The following is a 27,539-nucleotide window of genomic DNA, read 5'->3' as shown; positions in this document are numbered from 1 at the left end:
GTCGAAATTATGATTACGAACGGCGTGTTACGAATCTAATTTATACTTTTAAATCGTGCTCTTGTACAGCGATGACTTTGTATGTTTCTGATACTACAATGTTTCACGAAAGTATTTCTATACCTTTTGAAATGGAACAACTTTCGTAAAATTGGACTAAATGAATTGCATTTTTTTCGGACGTTAGAGGAATTAGTTTATTAAATAATGTGTAAAACATTTTATTACATCTTAATTAGTGGAAATGACAAAACAGTATGAAACTCACGGTTTTATAAATGAAAAATCATTATGAATAATGTCCGTGTAAAAGCATTGTATTAGAAAATGTAATTAACTTTTCTTTGTAAGTTGCATGTAATTTGAAATGCGTTGTTTAAATTTTCGTTTTAAACTTAGACAAAAAGTTACGAAAGCTTTTACTTTCTCCACTAGTTACGATTTAAAAAAAAATTTTATACATTGTTTATTGAAGTAGTTCCTCGAACATCTTAAAAAAAATTTTCATTTAATTCAAAAGTAAAAAACTCACGTTCTCTTAATTTTTTTGTCTAAGTTTCAAACGAAGATTTAAACGATGTGTTTTGAATTTCATGCAACTTAAAAAAAGTTAATTTTATTTTAAAATTCAATAACTTTATACGAACATTATTCATAATGATTTTTTATTTCATAAAATAGGAAATAAATGATCATTAATTGAAATGCAAGAAGAAAGAACAACGGTAGAAAATGTGTGAATTTTAATAGAAATTGTTAAGATAAAAAAATCGAGTATTATTTTCATTTTATTTGGTTAGCTAATGTCGAAATGACCAATATTTACTTAAACAAAATAGTTTACAGAAGTACTCGAGAATGGTCGCGTGGAAATATCGAAAGAAGGAATGTTTTTTGACCTAAGAATCATTTCATAAAGTGTTAAAATGGCATGGTTGCAATTCTAAACGTTTGTCTGGTCTTTCACGAATGTTTGTAAACAGGGACACGCTTTGTATCTTCTCCGGTAGATCAAAAGTAGAGCGTATTTATATTAACAGAAAAAACTCTGGTTGGCTGTTTGCCGTAGTATCATTTGTATACTATTTATATCCGTTAAACAAATAAATAAGAACAAAAAATTGTCATTTTTATTAAAATGTTGTTTAATAAGGAATATAAAATTAAGTGAAATATGTATGTAAATATTGCAGGAATGCGAATAACTTAACGAGTGATTTGTAATATGAAATATTAATGAAATATATAAGTGAATATACATAAAAAGAATAATGAGTAAATCTTTGAAATAATGATATTATTTAATAATAATAATAATAATATTATAAACGATTAAGATATTGCAGATTTTATGCATTTCTGTCAAAAATTAATAGGATAAATACTCAAAATTTTTTTACTAAAATTAGTCGAAGAAAGTAGCAACTCCCTAATTACTTAATTTCCATGGTCTATTTAGCGGCTATCTTTAGCTTTTAATATCTATGAAAAATTTTCATTTTTCATAAAATTTCGTAATCTATAATTAATTGATGACAAAACGTATTTTCACTCTAATAATATTATAAACTTTGAATGCACTCTAGTTTTTATACTAGTTGCAATATTTCAGTATTTATTGTATGAAAAAGAATTAAAATTGAAGTAGCTTGCAATAGCAATATTCGTTTTGAAAATGATTCAATTGCATTCTTGAATGCACTTGCTCCTCAGATTTTTCTATTTCTCAATAACACCATAATCCTTTTACCGTAGTTTGTACACTTAAAGCATCAATGTTTCACGAGTCACTTCACTTCATTGAATTTTTTCGCCATGCATTTCGCAATTCCCCGTAATATCACCTTATTCATCACTTTTACGTTGTCGTATTTCTTGTTTCAATTAAGATTCGTACGTGTAGGATAAAATTGGATACATTTCAAGCGATTTCCACAACATATTTTAACGTGTACGTTACACAAAGTACTACGATTGTTATAATGTAATTAATTGAACATAATAATGAAAATATATTATCGACTTTTGGTGTTTTGTATCTTGGAACTCGTTCAATACAAATTCAGTCGTACAGTATTCAATTAGTAAACTAACTTGTCATATACGAACCTTTCCGTATTTTCTGTTCCATTATTATTTTGTAATTCCTAGAATGCTGATACTTATATTGTTTGTCGATATATTATATATTTTTCAATACATTATATGTTTAATATTTCTCAATAATTTTCGCAAAAGAATTATGAAAGGAGACGTTAGTATAATAAAGGATATGTCTGCAGAGTTTTATGGCCTATACAATATTTTCAATTTGTTTAACTTTATAGACTTCAAATTATTATTTAAACCAAGGAAATATCTCTTAATACGCGTCATAATAATAATAATATATCCTATAATATACTACAATAATTTCATCAACTTGTTTCATAATTAACTTTCATAATAACCTTGTATTACGATACGGAAATCCCATTCGAAAATTTCGATATTCTTTGCTAAAGTTAAAATTGAAAATAACAATTTATAATTACATTTTGATTACAATATTTTATACATGTACAGTTCAGAAGCCAATCAATGCAAACCCAAATTGAAATTGAAACAAATAAGGATTTTGCAAATTAGCTGTAGAAAATAACAATGCCACTAATAATGCAAAGTACAATTTTGATTACAATTAAATAAAAAAAGGAGTTAATATTAATATTTAATTGTTTTATTTTTTATTTTTAGTTTTTTTACAATTTCTTTTTACTTTGTTTAGTCATTTCGTGATCAATGTAAGTACTGTTACTTATTGTTTATCTATGAAGAAATTGACTATATCGATATATCCACCGAAAGATGATATGATAAAAATGTGTTTGCACGGCGTTGACTCATTGTCAATGAAAAGTGGATTGGCTTCTGCATCGTCAAATATCGATCAAGTTCTGGTTTATTTGCAACGGTCCTCGCAGTGCAATATAGTGCTCTGTTTCTACCTTTTTTCATCACGGTTAAAGTAGATCAAAGCTTTACATCTTGCAATTATTTACTCAGCCCCTTCGACGAAGTCTGTGAAACTCAATTTCGTTGAGAAACCGCCAGTATTACGAAGTCCACGTTCTAAATCGACAGTACTTTCCTCGAGAGAGTGTCGCCAGATTTACACTGGATCCATTTGTCCTGAATGTTTCTTGGGATCGTGCCTTCGTGCGGTAAATCAATTTTTAACACCTTTTAGGCAAGCATTTAAGATTCAATATTGCGGTCCTCACGTATGTTATTATTAGAAGTTTAAATAAACATAAATGTATCGAATGTGTTTAGAAAGTATGAATGGAAATTACACGAATAAAAATAAAACTAGCTATATTGTTTTAATTATATTACATGCTATTTAGATAATATTTTAATGTCGAGAATGAATCATTTAACTCGGTCACCATAATTTTTCTTGTAAACTACATGAATAAACAAATGTTAAGTAAAGTTGTTTGATATTTTTTGCTATTTTCTTTTTCAATCAAAATATGAAGGTCACTTGACAAAATATGAAACACTTCTACAAGTATCACTCTCATTCTTTAATCGCCTACATGCTTGCAGTGATTGTAATGGACAATGTTTTGAACATTTCTTGCACTAAGAATCGACTGAAGAATATTTCGATAAACATTAATCTTGCACCTTCATAACTTTATAGTCTTTATTTAATAGACTTTCGAGTGACATGATTAAATGTTGCACATTACAGTTAACAAAATTCAAGGTGTTCCTCACATTTTCATAAAACAGAGAAGTAGCAAAAAATTAATTGTTGCAGTGTGTGCTCCTCTTTATACCAAACAACTTTCGTTCGTAATATTTTTATATGCAATATGTAGTTTACAAGAAAAATTAAGGTGAACGATTTAAATAACTCACTCTGTAGAATCTGGATCCAAATAGACCCGAGACTTGTTGGTCGAGTGTTTTCTTTCCTTAGATACTATAAAATAGTGTAAAAAATATACTACCTTTTTATTTGTGTTATAATATCGCTTAAAATAATTTAATTATTAATCATTGGCACTCGAGTGGTGATTGTAAAGCACCATTAAAAGTTGTTGATATCAAAATATGAAGCATATGAATAAGGAGACTTATGTTAATTATTGCCAGTTTAAGCATATTGCTTGCATTTTTTAAATGATCATAAACATAAAGTTAATTGCAAACTAAACAAATGTTCTTTATGTAATTCGACAAATTGAATTTGTACACTTTGGTTCACTTTGTCCACTTTAATACTTTCGTAAACGATAATAGTTTCCGCATATTGGTTGCACTTTAAAAATGTTGATAAACGTAAGATTCATCGTAAACTAAATAAATGTTCTTTACGTATTTCACTATCCTGAATTTGTATAATTCGATTTATCTCATCCATTTTAATACCTTCCAAGAAAATAAGTCTTAACCACTTATTCTTGCACTGTGCATATCCCGTAAAGCTTGCGATATACTCCCTATATCTCCCGGTCAATGTAAGTTTCCGTTTCCGTTTCAGTTTCAGTTTTATAATATTCTCACATGTCTGGAATATACGAGGAACGCTTCGAGAATTGGTTTCCGCTACAACTTTGCGAGCCCTTTGTCGATATGAAGCAAGTTTCGCAAGAATGGCGCATTTTTCTCAAGTAGAAACTGCGGGTAGCCCTTAATTGTTCCTTTTGTACTATAACTATCCATATCTTTCGACAAGTTGCAAATAATTTTCCAACATTTCCTTATAGACTCCGCAACTTTTTAAATTAATAAATAATATTCTTTTAAGTTAAAAACTAGTTCAACTTTAAATTCAAAAGGGCCCTAAGAAATCTGAATGAAAGTTCGAACTGTACTACCATTTCGTAGACTGTATTTCAATTCTACAATAGACTTTAATTTGTGCAACTAAACATCATATTAAACGTCTTTTGCCGAATGTGTAATTCTACTTCTACCTCAGAATAAATGTGAATATTCAAATATGATGTTTTATATGATAGACATAAACGGATGAACATAAACAATTTTGTTTTAGAGAGAACAAATATTCTAGTACAATTTTAACCATGAACAGATAGATTGCAACAACACATTTATGTTAATGAAACTTACTACGCAAATGGGGGTTCTACGAAGAATACTCAATTGGCCAAATCTGTCCTCTAATTTGAAGATTAATAAAAAAATTTGAAGAAAATGGTGGCGTTACTGATAAACCAAAATGTTGAAGATCAAACACTGTACGCATAACTGAATATGTACATTGTTGCTGTAAGGGAAAACGACAATATCTGTTTCACGTCATTCGCAAAAATTGGTCATACTTTCTAGCTCTTTATACATGATTTTGGATAAAAATTTGTATTTATTCGCGTAAGAAGTTGCAACAGCTAACTGGATAATTGCGCCTACTTGATATGAAATTAGATTGTTTGGTGTAACGTTTGATAGAACATATAAAAAATGGAACAAACGGTTTACAGATTCGCGTTTGGTCGCGATGTTTTCTTGTTGTATCGATTTTGGTTGTGTCAAATTCGTCATGCGTTCTAGGTAGAAGGTTCGAGGTTGAAGGTCCGTTCGATGTGAAATCGTCTCAGTTGGAAAAATGGAAAACTCTGTCAGTGGAAGTAGCGTCTTATTGTCTCGTTTAGGTTGATCACGGGTGACGTTAGTATGTTTGGATCGTGATTGCAGCAGGTGTCAACAGTTTGTCGTCTACATCAACATATAGGCACAGTTTTAGCACGATGCTTCGTAAATGTAAGGTAATATTGTTCGAAAATCACGCGTTTACGTGATATAATGGATCAACAAATGTGAGAAAAGGTTAGATGAGCGTGTGAACATCATAATTTACTCACCAAATTCAACAAGTACACATTGGTGACAGTCCTCATCCTCTTGTTGCGGGCCAATGTGATCAGAACCAATGAATTTCCGACCACCGAAAGTAGAAAAATCGTTCCGTATAATGGAATAATTAAAGTTTCCAAAAGGCCGTCGTGATTAGGTTTCGCATTGGCTGGTAGTGTAACGTTTACGATCACGGAACTCATTGTTGACAGTTGTGATACGCTGTTAGCGAATGATTGATCGGCTTCCATATTACCGAGGTAGTCGATGGATGGTACTGCGTTACCAGACATATTGTAATCGAAAAACGTCATCCTGCTGCTGTTCGTTATCGTATTTCATGCCATGATTGTACGCGATCAGTCTCGCTGATCTTTTCTTCTTAAAAATATCAACAGGTGTAGGCAAATGTTTGTTTCATCGCGAATAATTGGATGGGACGTAACTGTGCAGTTAGATCGTTCGAGTCGAACTTTTTATGGTAATCTGTGTTATGGTGATGGTGATAAACGTTTCACTGCTTTTACGATGTTTCTAGCTTCGGGGCTGTCCCCACGGATTTCCTCGCAGAATCTGCAAAATTAGAGAATAAATCAGTGTAAAGGTTTCTTTGTTATTGATGTGGTACACTTATAAGCAGCATTTAGATTGTTCTAAATATCGAATGCAATTATTTATTCTTTAACTGAATGTACCAAATAATGTATAATTTCATTGGAAACTGTTCTTTAACATTAAACCAATCGAGCACTAAAAATTACTGACGTGTAATACTTCGCAAGAATAATGATGGATTTTTCAAGGCTGCGGATTTTTATGCAAAATTAGAATTTTCTGCATTAATTGCAAGGAATAGAAACCAAGTTCATTCTTCCTTTAATTATCTTCATAGATAAAAAATAATACATCGATGTTTTAAGTTGATTTGAATTTTTACGCTATTTTAGATTGAAATTACCCAATTTTCCCATAAATGCATAAAATCTGCAGTGTAATAATAAAACTGGATTCTTTTAAACTTCTCGCCATTTTTGTTAAAATGTAAATTTGAACGAAAGAATTTATCGAATTATTTTCGATTACTGTTCATTTTCCCTCTTCTTATCGTTCGTTCTATGTACTGAAATTTCATTGTACCTACTGGAAATATTCCTGTGATTTCGTTTTTACAGTCCGAACTATATATTTAACGTTGGCAGATCATACATACCTCCTACGTGACTGACAAATTCATATCCTGTGTCGATGTTTAATTAAATTCATATCTTCACTGGGTAAAATTTCAGTGGAGCAAAAGTTCATAAATTACATTTAGTTCGTTACCAATTTGATATTATCATTTTAGGTAGATAGTAGTATTATTTTAAGTATTATGTGTAACTTGTAAAAAGTTTGAAAAATGTTTAATAATTAATACAATCAAGATTATTACAAAAATAAGCATATCTTTGATAAAAAAAATAAGATTAATAAAATATAATTCGGCAACGATAATTGGAATGTGACTCTGTATATGCATTTCCAGTATCACGTATTATTTTCTAAATATCAGAGTGTATTTGCTTTATTAATTACAAGACTTCGCGAGGTATTAAGTAGTTTAGTGATACAACAATTACACTAAAATGTGAACATATTATATTATTAATTTCTACTCAGAAGTGTAGAGACAACAAAGATGCATCCACGACGTTTCATTTCGTGTATTATAGTAACCACTAATCATTTCGATTCTGACGAAATGCATTGTGACAGATGGTCTGACGGGAGACCATTCCGAAGCGACAATCAACGGCATCGATCAAATTTTGTACGCTCATGATGCATAAATAATATTTCACTGGTAGCTTCTTTTTATCGATACAGTCGGACGTGGTGAATAAATGCAAAAAGCGCCTGAAACTGGGATGGAAATTGCGTTTTGTTCAATAGTTCGAAAACTGTTACCTTTTCACAAATATATGAACGTATATATGCTTTGAATGATGTAACACCCACGAAAATGTTAGTATAGAAGTGCGAAGTTTATTTCATTTTATACCGATAAAGAATTTAACCATTTATATTGGTACTGCATAAAGGTACATAAAAGTGCATAAATCTACGTACTGCATAAAAATTAATACTTGTAAAAATTATATGATTCTCTAGAATTTTCGTATGTACATGTGACGGATAAAAGTATTAGAAATGATCAAAAATGTCAAATACTCCTCAACACGTAGTCCTATGAAAAACATCATCAAAATCGATGACTTGATTTCATAAGTAATAGTTGTAATATTTAATCTACTGTTAACTGTAATAGACATGTTCTAATTTCTATCTTCTAATTTTATTAGACGTGTTTTAATGTCAAAAAAGATTGTACACCGATTGTCGATGAATATGTTTCGTTAAACCTTACAGTTATTAAATATATTTTGTTAAACCTTACAGTTATTAAATATATTTTGTTAAACAGTACAGCAATTAAACATATTTTGTTAAACTTCACAGCGATTAAATATATTTTGTTCTATCTTACAATAATTAAATATGTATATTTTGTTAAGCTTTATACAGCGCAGATATGTTTAGTTACTAAAATTTCGAAAAAATTGTTTAGGATAAAATTAATGGTACCCTTTAAATACACACACATCTCTACTTTCAATATAACAAGATGAGTATTTAAAATTACTCATTTTGCAAGAAAAATTGCATCAATCGCTCCTTAAGCTGGAATTTCTTGTAGCGATATTTAACGTCAAGTGACTCTAAATATTTGTCCTCCTCCAGTATCAGGAAAGTAATAAGGTTCGCTTGTAGTAATAAATCTACAGGAAATTTCAAGGTTGTGAAGCGAACACATCATCTATAATAGTCTCGAGTTGCACACGTAAGATTTCCTGAAAACTTCTCTGCACATTTATTTGGTAACATCCAAAACTTACAGTTACTAAGGACGCCATACAGCGAATCATATATCTTGACATTCTGGATACTATCATGATAAATGCACACACACACACACACAGGCCAGGATATAATATATAATATATATTCTACAGGGCTTGTTATGAAGTTATTGGTAAACGTGCAATTTGATCAAATGTGTGCAAAATGAAGAGAATGTGTATCATAGTCGAAACTTTGGTGTAACCACGGAACGACAAAGTGGTAAAAATATATATAGAATGTTAGAATACTAACAATTATTAATTTTATGAACATGATGATTCGCGGTAGTATAAAATAATTTTTTCCGACGTTTTTGTTACAGTAAAGATTGTCATTGAGTACAGCACATTGAATACAAAACATGTATTTTTTTTATGACAATGGCAAGATTGGATTCACTCAAATTTTGTACAATTATTATTATAATATATGCTTCGATAAACAAGTTAATCGAAAAAATTTCACAAAGAAATGTTTTTATAATTTTGAGAAACTGAACGAAAAAATCAGAAACCAGTCATTTTGATTGGTTATAATTAATTTAAGAATTAATTCGTTTACTTTTATCGGCTGCTAATTGCGGCGTGCCATTAAAAACGTCTCTTTTTATATCAAAAATTTGGATCAACTTTATTCTTTTTTATAAGTTTTTTACATACCTCTATTAAAATAAAATTTTATGAAGATTCTTGTAAAGCCGTTCATCATCAAGCATCATCAAGCATTATCAAGCATTATCAGTCCAGTCTATGAGAATATTCTAGTACAATACTTCGAGTTAGCTTCTTTTAGGTCACCATATAAAAGTGTAAAAGTTTCTTTGGATATAGGAAACAATTTAGGATTTCTGACCTATTAAATCTTTAAAAAATAAAAAAATGTATTTGTTTCTAACATGAACTGCAAATTGCTTAAAACCACATTTGCTCCTCAAATTAAATTAATCTTTTGCACTCTAATGGCACCACTAAAAATTTGCTACAACACGTTTCAAAATAATTTTGACAATATCAAATTTGTTTATATATAAAAAAAGAACCTATCAGAAATGAAAATATTGAACGTTGCCAATAAACTCACTTTCGTATGCATAGCTTCGCGTGCAAACGGTAAAAAGTGATTAATTGAGAGTGCAGTGACGAAGCGTCTTCCTCTCATGAAAATATAGATGTGTTCTTGTGACATTATCTTTCGAGAGCAGTTTACGGTGAAACACGAAAGAGTATCGAACGTAATTCGAGTCCCAGAACACTACAATTTCTGCTCGCTTCAATGAAAAATCGTTATTGTCGAGTGAAATGATCGGTGTGCGCAGGAAGCTAGCCTTTACTTTCTATTCAGCAGGCAATTTAATTAAAAACTTTTGCGAAATGGTTGCATTCTGATAAACAAAAACTATACTAGGAAATGTTTCAACTCACGAGGAACTCGGTATTAGATTACTTATATTTACATTTGAACGCAAATTACCGAGATATGTAGAACGGGTGTAGAGAATATTCTTTCACTGATCAATTTCAAGGGAAACTTTATGCAGTTCCGGTACATTCATTAATTTTTGTAAAACAATGAATTTGTATCTATTTCGTGAATGTTTAATACAAAATTTTCTACAGATTATACAAGTTAATAATTTTTGTTTATTCCATCCCAACTGTTGTTGATAATAGTATTTAATTAATATTCTATTGTGCTGTCTATTGATATTAATATTTAATTAGTATTCAATTGTAACTTTTGTTAATAATAATATCTAATTAATATTTTATTGTAACTTCTGTTGCTGATTATATTTAATTAATAACACTCAATAGAAAATTAAAACAATAACACAAAATCTCACGCACGATATTTCTTACACATATAAATAACAATCTCTATCGCCATTCGGTTCTTATTCTTCATTTGATAATTCAATGTATCGACTTCCATTTCTCTCACATCGTTCGATTATTCAATTTAATACAAATACAATTGCGTACGTTCGTAGCGGTTTCATTCTATTATTCGATGATATTAGATTGTCGTAAAGGTTTTTGTTGCATTTTCGATCGCAATATTTCTTACGCAAACAAATAGCACAATTCAATTAACACAATAAATAAAAGAAAGCTTGGGAAATGAAGAAACCTTAAGAAAAGGATGATTATGATATTTATAGATAATCATGTTGACTAGTAACATCAAAGCATGCATATTACGGAAAGTACTCTTGGACAACTTAATTTGAGTAATGTGAAATTCTGTATGCTATTGAATTCAATCAGATTTCTGACAAGACATTTTTATACAACAAGCATGGCGTAAGTATTGAATAGAGTACATACTTCTCATTTGAACATTTCCATTCATTTTTTAATTTCTTCTGTTAATTTTGTATTTGACATATTTTTTTGAAGAAAATATTTTTTTTTAAATTGGTTAACTTACTACAATTATGTATAAAATCTTTCTTGGAATTTATAAGATTCCACTTAAATATTCCAGTGCATTGGTGAAACCTCAGTGGTTGGAAGATTAAATTCGGTTTCACATTCAGGCAGAGACGAAACGTGGTTAATGCTTCCCGCGGAAGGTTTTCACAGAGGCCAGCGACGCCAAATGAAATTTAATCCTAAAGACATTTATAAACGGAAGCCGTTAAAACACAACAACATGGCAAAAACTAATTTCTCTGTAGACCGACTTATTCAAGTGTTCAACAAAAAAGAAACGGTGATTCTGAAACTCGTGTATTCAAATATTTTTATCACATTTTTGTGTATTAACATATTTTCTGTACATGTTTAGTAACAATATGCGACATTCTATTAAGGCTTAAACGAATTCGTATGCAACAAATGAATTTAAATTAACCGACCGAACTATAAATTCATTGTTTCTCTTTTTCACTTTCCATGCAAACTATTAATTGGTCGTGAAAATTTAACTTAAAATTAAATTTCATTGCATGTGAACGAACTGCGTCCATTTTCTTTCATTGTAAAGTTAATTATTTATTTCAATTTATCTTAAAACAATGTCTTATAAATTTCTTTGAAGACGCTCCTAAGTGGAATCTTATGTAAAGAAATATATGTATAACTTGAACGAGAGCTGAGTTTTTCAATTATGAAATAAATATAGTAGTAGTAGTAGTAGTAGTTCTGTTATAATATGGAGTGCTTTGAAAATAGTGGAGTATGCGTTAAAATGTTTTACGTTTAATTTCATCAAAGCATTGATCTAGGGAATTAAATTTTCAATGAAAAATTAATGTATTGAACTGTGGCATATGAAATAGTGGAATTCTAAATAAATGTTAAAGTGAAAACCTGTCATCTCATGCGTATCAACCCTTTATTATAATAATTTATTACTAACTTACTTTATAATTAATTAGTGCAAGCAATAATAATATAATATTGTAAAGATAATATTAATATTATAATATATAGTATATTATTAATAATATTTTAATTATAAATATAATAATATAAATATAAATTATAATCATAATTTAATTATATCCTTGTAAATAAATAATAATACCTAATTGTATATAATAATATATTATATTATAATAATACAGTATAATATTAATATTATAACAATATTGACATTACAATCTTATATTATTATTGCTTTTGCTTATTAATGATAAAGTACGTTAATAATATTCAGACCATGAAAAAAAAGTAATGAAATTGCAAGGAATCACATGCTCGCTAAATGCTTTCCTATTGTTGATTAATCTTCTTTTTGCTTGGTTTTCGCTGCCAAACATGTTATTCCGTATAAATGGATACAATTAACCGTTTGACTGCTCGAACGGCATACGTATTGATTGAGTGGCGTCGAAAGTGCAGCGGAGTGAAACATAGAAGAGGGTCTCGCATTCCAATTAATTGGTTGTTAAAAGCGCTTGAACCATAGCATTTTGAGATGATAAAACAATCACTTATCTGATTGCACATTTTATTTATTTTAACAAAGATCACACGGTTTGTGATTTGACGGTTCATATAAAAGTTTAGAAATATGTTCATTAGTTTGAAATGGGATGAACTTTTTGAATTTTTTTTGGTTCATTGGATAACCTAAAATTCGTTTGATCGAGCAATACATTTAGTAATGAGCTTGCAAAATTTCTATTATATCTGCGAAGATTTAAAAAATATAACGAAAACGTTAAGAGCTCTTGGTTTTGCAAAGACAATTAACAATTGAACTGGTCATAAGCTATTAAAGGCAACTAGTTTCCACTGCCTTATGAAAGTTACAAGACTATGTTTAAACAGATTTTGTATCATTTTTATTAAAATATGTGATTGAATAAATAAATTCGTTTAATATTTTGATTGATATTTTTGAAAAACTCCTTCATAATCGAAATAGCTGCAAAATGAAACATCTAGATCCAAGCATTTAACACTCTTATTAACGCTGTCATTATTAATGCTCAATGAAAGCGCATTCGATCACTTCAGTAATATATTATATTATACTCGTTTTAAAATCTGACGTTATTACAGGGTCAATAATGGGTCATTTATCTTAACATGCAACGAACCGACCAACGTATTTTTAAAATAAATCTAATAATAATTTATCACCGAGCACAGCAATAATTATACATCAATGTAATATTTATTATTAAGAGAAATTGTCTTTAGATAACAAATTATTCAATTATTATAGATATAGTAAATGAATGTTTCTACATAGCTGCATTATAAAACAATTTCAACACGATACGCTAATGAATGCTCTCTACATAACATATTGTTTCGATGCATACACTCCGTGACAAAAAGATAGCATACCTAAAAATTAACGCAATTTTTATTTATCGAACATTGCAACCAAGATTTTGTTTTTATACAAACTTGCAAAATTCCACTATAAACATACAGAAATAAAGTAAATTTGACTTTCGCCAGTTTAAATAATTTTATTCGAAGACAAATTCTCTGTGAGGATGTAGTGTGACAAAATGATAGCAGATTTAACTAAAAATGATGCAGGATAATAAATCTACGAATGATATTTAATGCTTAATATTATAATTTTGTGGCTCCTCCTTTACATTTAATCGCAACCATTATTCTATTTGGCAAAGATTTATTAATCCTTTCGAACTCACATTAAAAATTCAGATACCACTTTCGATCTCTGCATTCGAGCAACCAGTTTCGTTACTCACAATTATATGTGCGAAATAAATCGTTAGATTTGGATCAATATATTCCACAATCAAATCTACCGCGCTGGGAGCTAAACGCATTCCCTGTTCTCCCATGGGCGACGACGTGGGTGCCCAGATCCGCGCTTTGTTAGGCACGCTCAGTTCGTGGTTAGCGCCCATTACGCTAAAACACATTATTCCTACTTTCGCAGTTTATCGTAGCATACAACTAATGTCTAAATTTCGTGCAATGTATATAAGTTACCTAGGAAGAATAAATCTAACACAAATGAGTTGCGTTTATAAGCGAATGTAATAATTCCGTTTAACTTTCTTCTGACACTGCAATCTAAAATTAGTTTTTATGTGCCATATTAAGAAAACGCTGGCGAATTATACTTTATACACTTTCTCTCTTTTTCTCTCATCAGAGGTACGACTGTACGTTAAAATGATACGAGAATCAAGAGGGAAATTAAGGGAGGGTCCCCATTCTCAAGGTACTAATGATTTAGTCTCCTTGAACTGAAGCAATACGTTGGAAGCGTGAAATGCCGGAACTGTCACGCAAAGGACTAATGCCTAAGGTGAAGTTTGTTTAATTGTGACAGTTCGATTACTTCGAAGATGTAGACTCATTCCATAATATGATATAGTTCCATTTCAAAGATTATGCGGATAACAAAGCAATACATGATTTAGTTTAATCGGTTAGTGTATGCAACAGTTTAACAATTTCGGACAAATTGATTTAATCGATTTTGGTTGAAATCGATTCAACTGATTTTGGTCGAAATTGATCCAATTGATTTGGGTTGAAATTAATTCAATCAATTTCAATTTCGTTGAAAATATTGGTAGTATTCTACGCAAATGTTTTAAGTCTATAAAGTATATTGTATTTTATGATTTGCTACTTATTTTGGTTAGATAGCAATTTTTAAATCTCTTTTACAACATTAGATATTACGAAACAATTTTCGTGACACGTTCGACTTTAATCAAATATTTTTTCGTAACGAATTAGTAATATTAGTAATTTTTTATTGCTTGTTATTTTGTTATTTAAAATTTCGGAAACTATGAAATGATAGCATCTAAGCGGAAGCTATATCTTTTCTAAGGGAAAATATTTACTTTTTAAATTCATAATTAATGGATCTGGATTTTTGAAAGACCTTTTTAGCGGATGTAGAATTTTATTAGAAGCCCGTATACAAGTATTGAATTTAATTCATTATAAGTATTTAATATAATTAAGTAAAATGAGGAAAGGTTTTTGAAAAAAACAGTTAAGGACTTTTACCCTGGCCTTCCGCTAAATGAGTGCAATGTTTTGCTGCCTATCCTTAGTCCGCAACTGTGAACCATGGAGCAAACCTTCTGCAAATGATGCAGCTTTTTCAGCAATCCATCTGTCTAATTACTTAACTGTTCTGCTTTCCTTGGTAGCTTAATGCGCTCGAATATTAGCATACTTGGAATGAACAATATACTCCTTCACATACATACATTTCAAACGTTTTGAAGACGATCATTGCATTCATAGTACTCTGTATATCTGTATAGTGTTTATGGCTAGGGAACCTATTTTTCGATATTATTTATTTCTTGAGAATATGAAAAATTAAGAGTAGTCTTGAAAAATATACATATATTTAAAGAAAAATGTTGATTATATGTATTAAAAGGTATAAGCAAGATGTGCTTTATATTCAAAGTGTCTTAGAGTTACACATTTAGAAAACAGTTGGAATCAAATTATTTTTTCATGAAAACAAATTAATATGATTTAAATTAAGTTAAACGCAAACAAAAATTTAGCTTAGAGTCTCAATTTTCTATGATTTCACACAGGCAATTATTCCTGCAAACATTCATGGAACGCGATATAAATGGAAAACTCCGATTCTTATTTATAACATAGTCAATTTTTGTAATTACCGTCACGATTGTAAAAGCATACACGAGAAACAATCATCGATGATTCGAATCTTTCTGCTCTGCGGATAAAAGAAACGTCTGACTAAACATAAAATTACCATCTCCAGTTGCAGTTATAAATAGATGTTGAAACCTATTAGAGTTCTTTCTGATATGTCAATTTTCCTATCAACTGATCAGTCCATAACTGTAGCTTGGCAGGTGTAACTTCGTCATGCAGAGTAGATCTGTAGATATGAAAAGGTCACAGGAAGCACGACACACTCGCACTAATTGCAAAAAGAAAACGCCAATAATGACGAAGCAAAAATATGGAAGCATTGCCTGTCCGTGAAAAAATCGAGTGAGATAAGAATGATGCAATTCAAATTTGACACGAAACAACTTCATTAACTGAAATTGTTCAGTTTAAAGAGGTTATAATTATTATTTAATTAATATAATGAATTAATATAAAATGTTAGAGTTGAAATATCTCTAAATTAATACTTTTCCGACATGCTACTTTCCTCTAAAGAATGTCGAGCTGCATCAACTAATAAAAATATATATGATCTTTAAACTGAAAATCTCCGAATAAGTATTGTTAATGAAAAGGTGAGAATATAAAGACAAAAAGCAAAGTTTCGTTTCGTCTGATTAATATTACAATTTGCTTGCTTATACAGGTTGATGTTAATTGTAATAATTATAATAATTACTTTATTTAAGAACACCGGAATTTTCAGATTATGCATCATGCATTTTGAAAATTCGTGTAAAATATCTTTCAGATACTTAGTACACGATAATTAATTATTCATTGTATGCTGAAAAGGATTTTCGTCTAACTTTTTAATCTTAAGTGTTCAATCGCAGACTAATCTTAAGTATTCAATCGCACATTTCACGGTTCAAAGAGGTATCAAATTTTCAATACAAAATTATGTCGATACGTGTAATTAATAATTATTGAAGAATTATTAAATTCAATTTCGTCCATTTACGTTACCGCGATTGGCAAGCATGAAACAAGCATGTTTATCAGATTGATGATAGTCACATGGTTACTGTTGGATGTCTAACATCATTGGAATAATTGACCAATTAATTTAGTGTAACTTATCCGTTACTGTTGACACAATTTAGTGACAGATGGCTATATTAATGGTAATAAACAGGATTTGTAGCGTCTTTAAAATTTCATTAGTAAATATACTATCAAGCGCAGCTTAATACACGTAATGACAAACGTCAATTCGGTGAACACAACTAGTCCTAACATATCGATTTCAATAATCAATTCCAATTTCTCGGCAACTGTTAGATCCAGGAATTAGTTCAGTGTCTTTTGTTCCATAGACTTAATTTATTTAATCTACTTCATCGTTTATTGACACTCAAACCGCAGACTGTTTTGACAAAAATATATCTAAGTATATTCAGGATAATTTATAATTTTTTTTCAACATATTTTTAATGAACTTCTAAACGCGTTAGTTTTTCTATGTCTTAATAGAACATGTGAAAATTTTAATTATTTGACAAAAACTGGGTAGTTGCATAAAAATATTTATATTTGCGTTAAAGGAAAATATAATAGTAATATGCGAACTGAGATGTAATAAATAATTCGAGCGATCCATCTAAGTATAATTATCAGATTAATTTCTACGGGTGCACATAACGAACATAAATAAATTTGGATTAAATTTAGTGTTAAATTTTGGAAATTTTAATTAAATTTTATTGTATATATATATCATATAATAAATTCTCATAGTGATCTGACGGAGACGTGGATGAGGTTCTATTTTTCATCATGTCAGTTACAGTCTGTTGGCGATGGACTTTTCAGCTTGATTAAGCGTACAAAATATGCACCGTTTCTTCAAAAAAAGTCTCATCTTCTTCGTTAGGGAAGGAGCAAATTATGTCAGTAATTGTATGTAGATCAGAGTTTGCGAAATACAGAGAAAATGTAACACAACCTTATTGGGTTAACAACATTAATTTCTTATTCTTTGATCACAACTAGTACGATCCTGTGATTCGTACGGTGTCATGAATGATAATTTTCTTATTAGTCGGCATAATAATTATTCATTTCACGCTCTATCGTGACGTTCGTGGTTTCCGTAACATCAGCACACATAGGCTCCAACATCGAATGGATAACAATATAAGCCACAATTCTAATGATATAGAGGCTGCGAAAACTCACTTGCAATGACTGTCCAAATTTTCACGCACAGGTTTAAGCTATTATTCCATACAAAGGCATTTAGGCATTTTTTCAATTAAAATCAATTCTGAACGTTAGTGAATGCAATGTTCAATGAATAAAAAAAGTTCATGATGGACATATTGCGTTACTTTATGTGAAATAAAAAATTGCTGCATCAATTGCAACAACCAGGAGCCAAACGAAAATTTCATTCTTCCTTTAATAATTACCCGCACCTTTACTGCGATTTGTCGAACGTTCGTCTTTCAGTCCCTCCGTATCTTCATATTCTAGTAGCATACTCTTGTAACAAGTACGTTCTTCTTCTGGATAATATCCTATAAGGCTCGCAGACGAAGAAAATTCTCTCTTTATCCGCATGTGTCATCTTGAATTGCAGTAAATCAAGAGGTTCATTTTTTCGATCTGCTTTTTCAGTTTCTGTGTTCTCTGTTACTGTCGCTTTGGCAGAGAATCAAGGCCGGCAGCTGTTGCAACGGAGCGGATATTTTTTAAAACCATGTCTCATTTATTTCTTCATATTTTCTTCCTCTGTTTCATAAAATTAACTGTGACTCGAAGGAACTGACAAAATTCGCGGGTCTAGAAATTCCATAGCGATACATGCTATGGAATATAATCCAAGAACCGTGCCTGCACTTGTCTGAATTTGCATGAGCTTATTTGAACTTGTTTACACTTGTTTAAGCTTGTTGGCACTTATTTAAGCTTGCTTAACAAATTTTATGCTTGTTGGCACTTGTTTGATCTTGCTTAAAAAACTTTGAGCTTGTTGGCACTTGTTTGAAGTTGTTTGCATTTTCCTGAGCTTGTATGCACTCCGTTTAGTTTTCTTGCACTTGTTTGAGCCTGCTTACACTTGTTTGACCTAATCGACAAACGTGTATTGTTGTCCTAAGTTGTACTGTTTGAATTATTTCGACATCTTTCATTATACATGTACAATATTTACTGATAAATGTGGTATCTACAGACTTGTTCAACTTGATATAGGAAGATCTGATAGAACTGATGTAATTTTTATCAATTATACAATAAGCAATGTCTTATTTTATTTATTAACCTTTATTATCACCAAGTCACGCTTTACGATTTCAAGTCTACAATATTAGTAAGTCTTCTAGTAACTTGGATGTACTTATAAGAAAACATTAAGAAACACAATGACGTCCGAAAAATGTCATAATCACTAAACAGTAATTAAATAATTTACTTTGTCATTTGTTTCATTTTGGTTGAGATATTTTCTAAGACACTTGATAAGTAATCTTGATGAATAATTTATCAATTGATTGTGTTAAATAATTCTCATATCTTTTAGACTTTACAGAATAATCCGTAGCAATAGCAATTACATGAGAAACATAGTGCAAGAAAATATTGAAAAGTACAGCAAAAATATCGATAATACTTATATCAACAACGGCGTTAGTAAAATAGACAATGATGGTGGACGTTTGAAATTTTCGAGTGAAAACAATCAAGACTTAATTGAAGTCGTTTCAATTGTTTTTGGAAAATAGTGACTGTTGGTATTATTGGATTTCCCACCGGAACCACTATTTTTTTAAAGGTGTTTACTTTTGAAGTGTTAATTTTAGTCACATACGTGAAAGACAACGTGGACCTCAAATTAGTTTATTCCTGGCTTAACCCTTTACGGTGGGAACGTGTTGAGCTTAGCACAACTTGGTGTGTTGACCTTCCGAACTCGAAAACAATTTATCACAATAGTTCAGAGACTTAATTCGAGACGTAATTCGACTCGAAATTGTTTTTGTTGTCGTCGAGTAGCTAAAATTAATTTTTATTATTACTTATATTATATATATATTATTATAATATTTTTTTTTCTAAATTATTTATTTACTTTCACATCAGCTTTGGAGCCATTAACAGCCACTATTAAATTACATTATTATCTTTTTACGATTAAGTGAATCAAGTTTTGTTAGGGTCTTATAATTTATTATTTAATAACTTAATTTTGTATTTTCTTAATTTACTATTTTATACAAAAATGTAACATACGTTACTTGATTCACGGTTTGATTTTGACATTAGGTGGGCTATGGTATCATGTAATCGAATAATCAATGTATGCTATTATGTAATTGATGTATCGAATCGTTGTTTGTAAATTGTTGCTCATACCATACGTCGTTTTCGTTATTGTTAATTGTATGAAATAATGTAATATTGATAATATGTATATTGATTTAATATGTAATATTGATCTTTTCCATTATATTACATTAAATATACTTAATTATCCTGCGCCAATTCTAGCATTCGATAAATAGACTGTTCTGATTATCTCTGGGAGTTTCATATGCATTGGTGTGGCAGAAGCCGGAACAATCAGACAGTGATATTTAGATGTCCGAATAAGCTGCCTTCGCTGGGTTAATATCCGTTCTATGTGCTTGGAACACATATGTTTGACTTCAAAAGTCAACCACGTTCACAAATACGTACACAGCGACTATCCAATTCATGAATTCACAGTTAGTATCAGTATCACCGCATAGCCTCCTCGCGTGTCCGCATGTATCATCACACACAAACACTTTACAATCGTCCCGCTGATATCCACCAATTTGCATTGCGTGCGGTACGATTATTATCCGTTGCTCGTCGACGTCGAATGACGACGAGATACTAACGACTGCGCTTCTATCCTGGATCAAATTGGTTCGGAAACAAAGTCATATCACGGATTCATATTTCTTCAAAGCAGGAGTGTGCGATGTCAGATGAACAATATGGTGCTGGTGCACAGAGAATGCCAGCAGTTTCACCATATTTCTCTTTCATTTTCTTGAGCATTGTAGTTAAAATTTAAAAGCTATAAATTATTATGGCTTTTTGTAATATCGCTACAGTTTACCTTTAGATTTAACAGTACTTTTACAGTCGGTTTACCTAAATTTATTTTCTTTTTGTTGTTTAATAAGGATACTTATATATTCAGAAATAGTTTAATAACTTTTGTTGGTTCTAACTAAATCTGCTTATCTTATTTTTAATGTTCTACCTTCCACACAGAATATAGGTAACACATTACCAGTTTAATGTACATTCCATATCCAAAGCAATTATTCTTTACATTATTAGCGCATTGTTATTTTTTTTACAGGTTATTTGCAAAATTTTTATTTATTTCAATTTTAAGATTTGCACTGATTGGCTTTTGAGCCATTCATGTATTGATTAGATTCGTTTTAAATAGTTTCTGAAAACGCAATATTATTCCGTGAAAATCGAAAAGATGCCTAAAAAGCACCAACGTTTTGCATAGGACGCCATCGGCGCTCCTATTAAGCAGACCTGTGCACATTGGTATTGGCAGTTTGCCACAGATCACAGAGATTTTAAATTGGCAATACTTTTTAAATATCACAGATGATCAAAAAGCAAATAGCTATACACGTACATGTATTCTGAATCCTCTCATTCGCATGTTTCGTTAATTTAACAGACTTTTTGGAAAAGTAGTATATTCTGCACGACGCTGTAAATGTAAACATTCAATTAAGCTAAGAAAATGAGTCAGATAAGGCTTAAAATAATAAGACGGGGATCATTTTTAAAGGAACGCTTAAAAATGGGTAAATTGAAGTTTTTAGAACAAGTGCTTTAGTTGTGCTTTAGTTTCCTTCAAGCACACTTTACCTGATTATGTTTTGTACCATGAATAGAAATAGACATTTGAATCTCATTACAAGTGTTGCTAAATAATGTTCACTCACAATTATGTTTTTTGACATTAGTGAGACAATTGTATTTTATTTTGATGGTATATTTGTTGTATTTTATTCTGATGAATTTTACACAAAATTATTCGTTAGATAATTTACAAAGTAGATGCACAAAGATCCTTTATAATACTATTATGAGCAAGAGCTACAATGATAAACTTTTAATCAATATGTCAACGTTTTCATGTAAAATGGAAAGCTTGATTGATTTATTACACCGCCATAGTCTAGTGAATATTTCAGGCGTTTTTGGAAGATATTTCAAGTTACGACACTAATCATTTCTTTCCAATTTTATTAATTGCTCCAGTCTTTCATAAGATCCATTTTCATACTGCTTAATCTAATCTCAAAATATGATTCACGAATAATTTGGTAATAAATGTATGTTATAAACATATGGTTGATGGCCGCTAATAAAGCAAATTAGTAACGTTTGCAGGTCTTTAATGATAAATTAAACCAATTCTGTAACTGTTCCATTCCTTCAACTCCTACAAGAATCTTCTCTGACCGCATCGTGCTCTAGGTAAGACAAGTGAACGGACAAATTGCCATAATTCTCGCTGTAAACTTGTTCATAGCATTGTATTACAATGATGGACACTTTAGAAAGCAGAGCAGTGCCCGTTGCACACTTGGCCGTTTCTTCTCAAAGATTAATGACATAAATTTCAAGCAAAATTGTTTGGTAGTTCACGCAGCAAACCGACCGAAAGTATTCATGACATGGAAAAATAGAGTTCGAAGGGGCTTCTATAAAACAAAACTTGCTATTTAAAAGAGCGGTCACGTATATACGTTCTCAACGAATAAGTTTATTTGTTAAATAATCTTGATTTCTAAAAGACTCATCGCCAGATTGTGCTTGAGAAAAGTAATTATTAAGAAGATTTTTTCCTAGATAATAATTTCCGAAATTTCAATGTCATCTACGTGTTTTTAAATAAGACATATTGGATTACTAGATTGTAAAATTGATGTATTTATGACAAAATTTTTAACTTATTGAAAATGTTAAGAACGAAGCTAAATTTTTATTTAATTCTTGTTTGTTGCAACCAAACCATGTATATAAAATGTTGTCATTAAATGACCTTCAAAATAGGTTATTGTATTATTGAAATATGTAAGAAAATGGTCACTGAGATATTAAACAATTTCAATCTCCATCATGCAGCATATTACAAAGATAGTTTAATACTAATATTCGCCACTTTCAAGACCTTCTTAGATACTCTACTTTGGTACATTTAACACATATTAGCGTCGATCAAATGACAGTTTCCAATTTTCTATTTCAGAAATGTTGAAAATTCTCCGAATTATTCGAATATTGTATGAATATGTCCTAATAAAAATTGCAGAAAATCTAAATAAATGCAATCTTACAACTTTTGTAAGATGAGACAAATCAGTTATTTTGAATGCTTTTAATATAAAATAAGTAAGCATTCCATTCCCTCGGTAACATCTCGAAAGGTCATTTAAATAACAACGTATAGTACATTGTCCTTTTATTAGCTATAACGTCGTAGTGAAAGTTTAGAAGAAAGTATTCATCATTTTAATAATTACCCCTCAGAAAAAAAAAGAAAACATTTCTTCATAGCATAAAACGCAACGTAAACATTTCACCTTTAAATGTTAGGTATCTGACTCCTCATAATATACAGGATGTCCCAAAAATGTCTCGTAATATGGAAATGGGGGATTCCTGAGGTGATTCGAAGCAACTTTCTCCTTAGCAAAAATGCAATCCACAGCTTTGTTTACGAGTTATTAACAAAAAAAACAATGACCAATGAGAGGCGAACTCAGCTGGCGCGAAGCGGCCCAGACAACGAGCGCACGAAGCCCAGTTCCGCTCATTGGCACGCCCGCCTCGCGCCAGCTGCTCTCGCCTCTCATTGGTCACTGTTTTTCGTTAAAGACATTGTTTTTCCTAAACAAAGCCGCGAATTTCATTTTCCCTAAGGAAAAAGTTACTTCAAATGATTCCAGGAACCTTCCATTTCCGAATTGCGAGACTTATTTGGGACACCCTGTAGAGGTGTTAATGTGATTGACCCTTTTACGTTCTCTGCTGGATGATCATAATGGGGCCGACGTTAATTTCGTCAAACTTTTAAGTCAGATATTATCAGATATTATCAGATATTATCAGATATTATCAAATAAGACCCTCTCAAACTTTTAAATCATATTTCATCTGAGCGAATGAAAATAGAAGGCAAGGTGTCAGTATAGCGTGTTATCTTTTCATTCAAGTTTCGATTGTTCTTTCAGACAGTGTTTGACATCTGTTGAGTTATAGTCGTTTCATTTTCTACTATTTTATTCCTTACAACTTGCAGATTCTTTAATATGTCCTTATTTCAAATTCTTTATTTGCTGATGTACACTTTAATTCGAAGAATTGCTCTTGGCAGGATTCGTAGAAATCCGACAACTGAGATTTAAGATATAATTAGAGGCATTGTATAATAAAGTGAACGTTACCATGAAAAATTCATTTATGCTAACAATAGAATATCTGACAATGAGTTCAACATATCTCTCAAAATTCCATAATTTCTGTTGTTCGAGAATAATAGAACGTTGAAAAGCAGAGCTCAAAGATTATTAAAACTGGAAAGTGTTCATTGAAAACGATTTATAAAGTTAAATAAAGATGAAATGTGTTGCACATGCCATCATAAACTGATTGTTACACAATTATATCCAATGCGCCTAATAGAAAATCGCGAACAGATTCGCAGTGGCAATTGTTCTTCGTAATTGTTCTTTGTAATTGTTCTTTGTAATTGCTCGTTGTTCTGCCGGAGTTAATTCGTCATTCATATTCGCTATCATAAAATGTTTCATTTCCTTTTTCATTCAGCGATTAACTTTCCCACTTTATTTGTTTATATGCATTGTACCGTTACACTCGAGTCCTTTTCATTTTACGGACTGGCAGTCCCAAAGCCCACTCTGACTGGTAAAAGATTTGAATTTAAAACGACGTTGCAATTGATTAATTGTGCGGGTCCCGAATTAATCCATTGCGATGCCATAAATTCTGCGCGTAACCACTGGCGGTTGACTATTGTGAAAACGAAACGGAAATAGATTGTATAATAACGACTAATAACGTACAAATGATCCGACCACATTTCTTACCGCAAGGACAGGTCAGTTGGTACTGTTGGCACCTCAGTTTTCCGTGGTTTCTGTGAGCTAACTGCCTTCACGTTGTTCGCAAGACATTTCTTACTCGAGAAAGTCATTATTGGGAACATTGGTTTTTCTATGTACAGGCTTGAGTGACCTTTTCCGCGTTGTTTCACGCGTTCAGATTCATGGATTTTTCGTTTTTGCGCTAAGCAGCGCATCGCTGGATTTCTGTTAATCAACAAACGAGGAAAGGAAATGTATGCAAATACAAAATATTGGATATTGTATGTATATGGACGCGATAAGTTCAAAGCTATTTTTTTCCTTATATGTTCTCATAGTATGAAATCCCAAGAGCATTCTTAATAGAAACATATGAGAATACGAAATAAATTCTTAAATACTGATATAATATTTGATTAAATTGCGACTTATACTATTAATTAAACAATATCTCAAATTTACGCACACAATATTTCCACATAATATTTTGACGCATATAAATTTCAAATTAGCTCTCACTTCTCATATGTCATTAGATTATTCAGTGATAACAACTATTAATAAAAAATAACCTCACATTAATACGTGAAGTGTCGAAAACACAGGTCTAAAGCCGAAAATTAATCTCAAAAGTTCCAACAAAATCTAAGTAATGTGCTTTCTGAAACTGAAACTAGAAAATTGAAATTAATTTTAAAATTCAGTTCGTTCGAATACCGTGCGATAAAAATGAATTTTGAAAAGTAGTCAAAAATATACTCAATGTGCTAAATACTTTTTTCTGAAGAACCAATTCGTTAAAAAGATGTAACTAAAATTACAGAAAAACTAATGAATCAATCTTACAATGAAAAAATTGTTCCGAGCTCGATAGAATGAAAAATATTATTTATAATTGTGTTAAATTGTATGAATAGATGTGAATTGTATCTTTGACGAATCAACTGTAAATACTATTTAATTTGGTTAAAACTTCATTCGTCTATTAATAATATTTAATCTAGTAAAACATTTAATAAGGCTAATAACATTAGTTTGTCAGTTATTGCATTTAACAAGATCTGATAGAAGCAAGTGTTTAGAAACAAGCATTCTTTTGTTAATCAATTTATTATTGATGTTAACAATACAGATATACATAATCGTAAAAATATACGTCTGTATTAATGATCAACTTTAGGAGGTTTCATTTTCACGAAACCAATGTAACGGAAGATATTTAAATAGCCCCACTTATTTTACCTGATCCTATGACCGGGGTGGGTTAAATCGAGTTACTCGGTTGATTTACCTTCATCAGCGTTCCAAATCTTTCATTGAAATAGCAAGTTTCATCTGCTAGAAGAATTACCTAAATTCTTTATTGCACTCGGGTAACTCTATCGAGGCAAAGTTGAATCGTGAAAAGGGACTGCCATATAGCTATAGCGATTTTTGTATAGATGGATTCACCCCTGTACAACAAAGATTGCGTCAACCTTGAAATGGAATTGGCTCTATCACATAGAGACTATAGCATTTAGGTTCTATTACCCACAGCAGAGAATTTTATCGTTAGCATGTTTTTTATTCTGTTCATTTGAAACAATACTTTAGCAGAATCATTGATACATGAAAAATGGAAAATCCTTGCACGATAACTATCGTTAGTTACTTACTTTCGCCTGTTCCACGCCATCGAATTGTCTTAGAAAATGATTTTGTTTAAATACAATTTGTTACACAGTTGGTAACAATTCTAGTAGCAACGAGGATGCATAAATAGAAAACTATTACAGATTGCTTTCACAGTACAATGGAAATTGAAATTACATAAAATGTGGTTGATTTCCGTAAAGCGCTCATTATGAAAATTATACATGCGTATGCACGATGCTGCGAGAGAATAAGCTCATAATCTCGTATAAATAATGAAATCAATAGTAACAAGTTTCATATGCAACGATCCTGTTATTTCTTGCATCTGCATTTTCCAGCTTTGTTTCATAACGACGCTGAAAATGAGTTATAGTTTCCCTTTTGCTCAGTATTTCTTTCACGATTATTTATTCTAGGGAGACTGCGGATCTTTATGCATTTGTGGCACGTGGAGACTTTTAAATTGTAACAAACCGTATATACTAGGTGCATAAATCAAATCGGTGCCTTTTTAAAACAAATTTATTATTTATTATTTTATGCATTTATGATAAAAATAATTAGATCAAATACGAAGTTATGAAAACATTATAAGAACTCATATTGTTACATTATTTTCAACGAATACAATTGTTAAGAGAGGAAAGACTTTTTCATCTGGCTGACATTTCTTGCAATTAACTTAGACGATTTTTATTTTGCATAAATATCTGCAGCGTAGTAATCATGCACCTGTTATTCTTCGTAATAGTCTCCATTATTTTTGATGACTTTGGTCCATCTTTCCAGCAGTTGTCGAATTCCTTGACGAAAAATGATGGCG

The 27,539-nt window shown here is 30.8% G+C and overlaps 1 protein-coding gene and 1 long non-coding RNA gene across 2 annotated transcripts in view; one reads left to right on the top strand and one right to left on the bottom strand.

Moving 5' to 3' along the window:
• The window catches only part of LOC143258888 (uncharacterized), a 186,985-nt gene that overhangs the window by 75,632 nt on the left and 83,814 nt on the right, over positions 1–27,539 (top strand). The window lies entirely within an intron of this gene.
• Positions 1–27,539, bottom strand: part of LOC117219482 (cholecystokinin receptor type A) — a 108,937-nt gene that overhangs the window by 59,400 nt on the left and 21,998 nt on the right. The window contains exon 2 of the mRNA XM_033468658.2: positions 5,883–6,447. Within this exon, the coding sequence (XP_033324549.1) occupies positions 5,883–6,188 (306 nt within the window). The 5' untranslated portion in view covers positions 6,189–6,447. The remainder of the gene's footprint in view (positions 1–5,882; positions 6,448–27,539) is intronic.

This window comes from Megalopta genalis, chromosome 2, assembly GCF_051020955.1.
Source record: "Megalopta genalis isolate 19385.01 chromosome 2, iyMegGena1_principal, whole genome shotgun sequence".
Lineage (NCBI taxonomy): Eukaryota > Metazoa > Arthropoda > Insecta > Hymenoptera > Halictidae > Megalopta > Megalopta genalis.
This window is presented reverse-complemented; position numbering and strand designations above follow the sequence as displayed.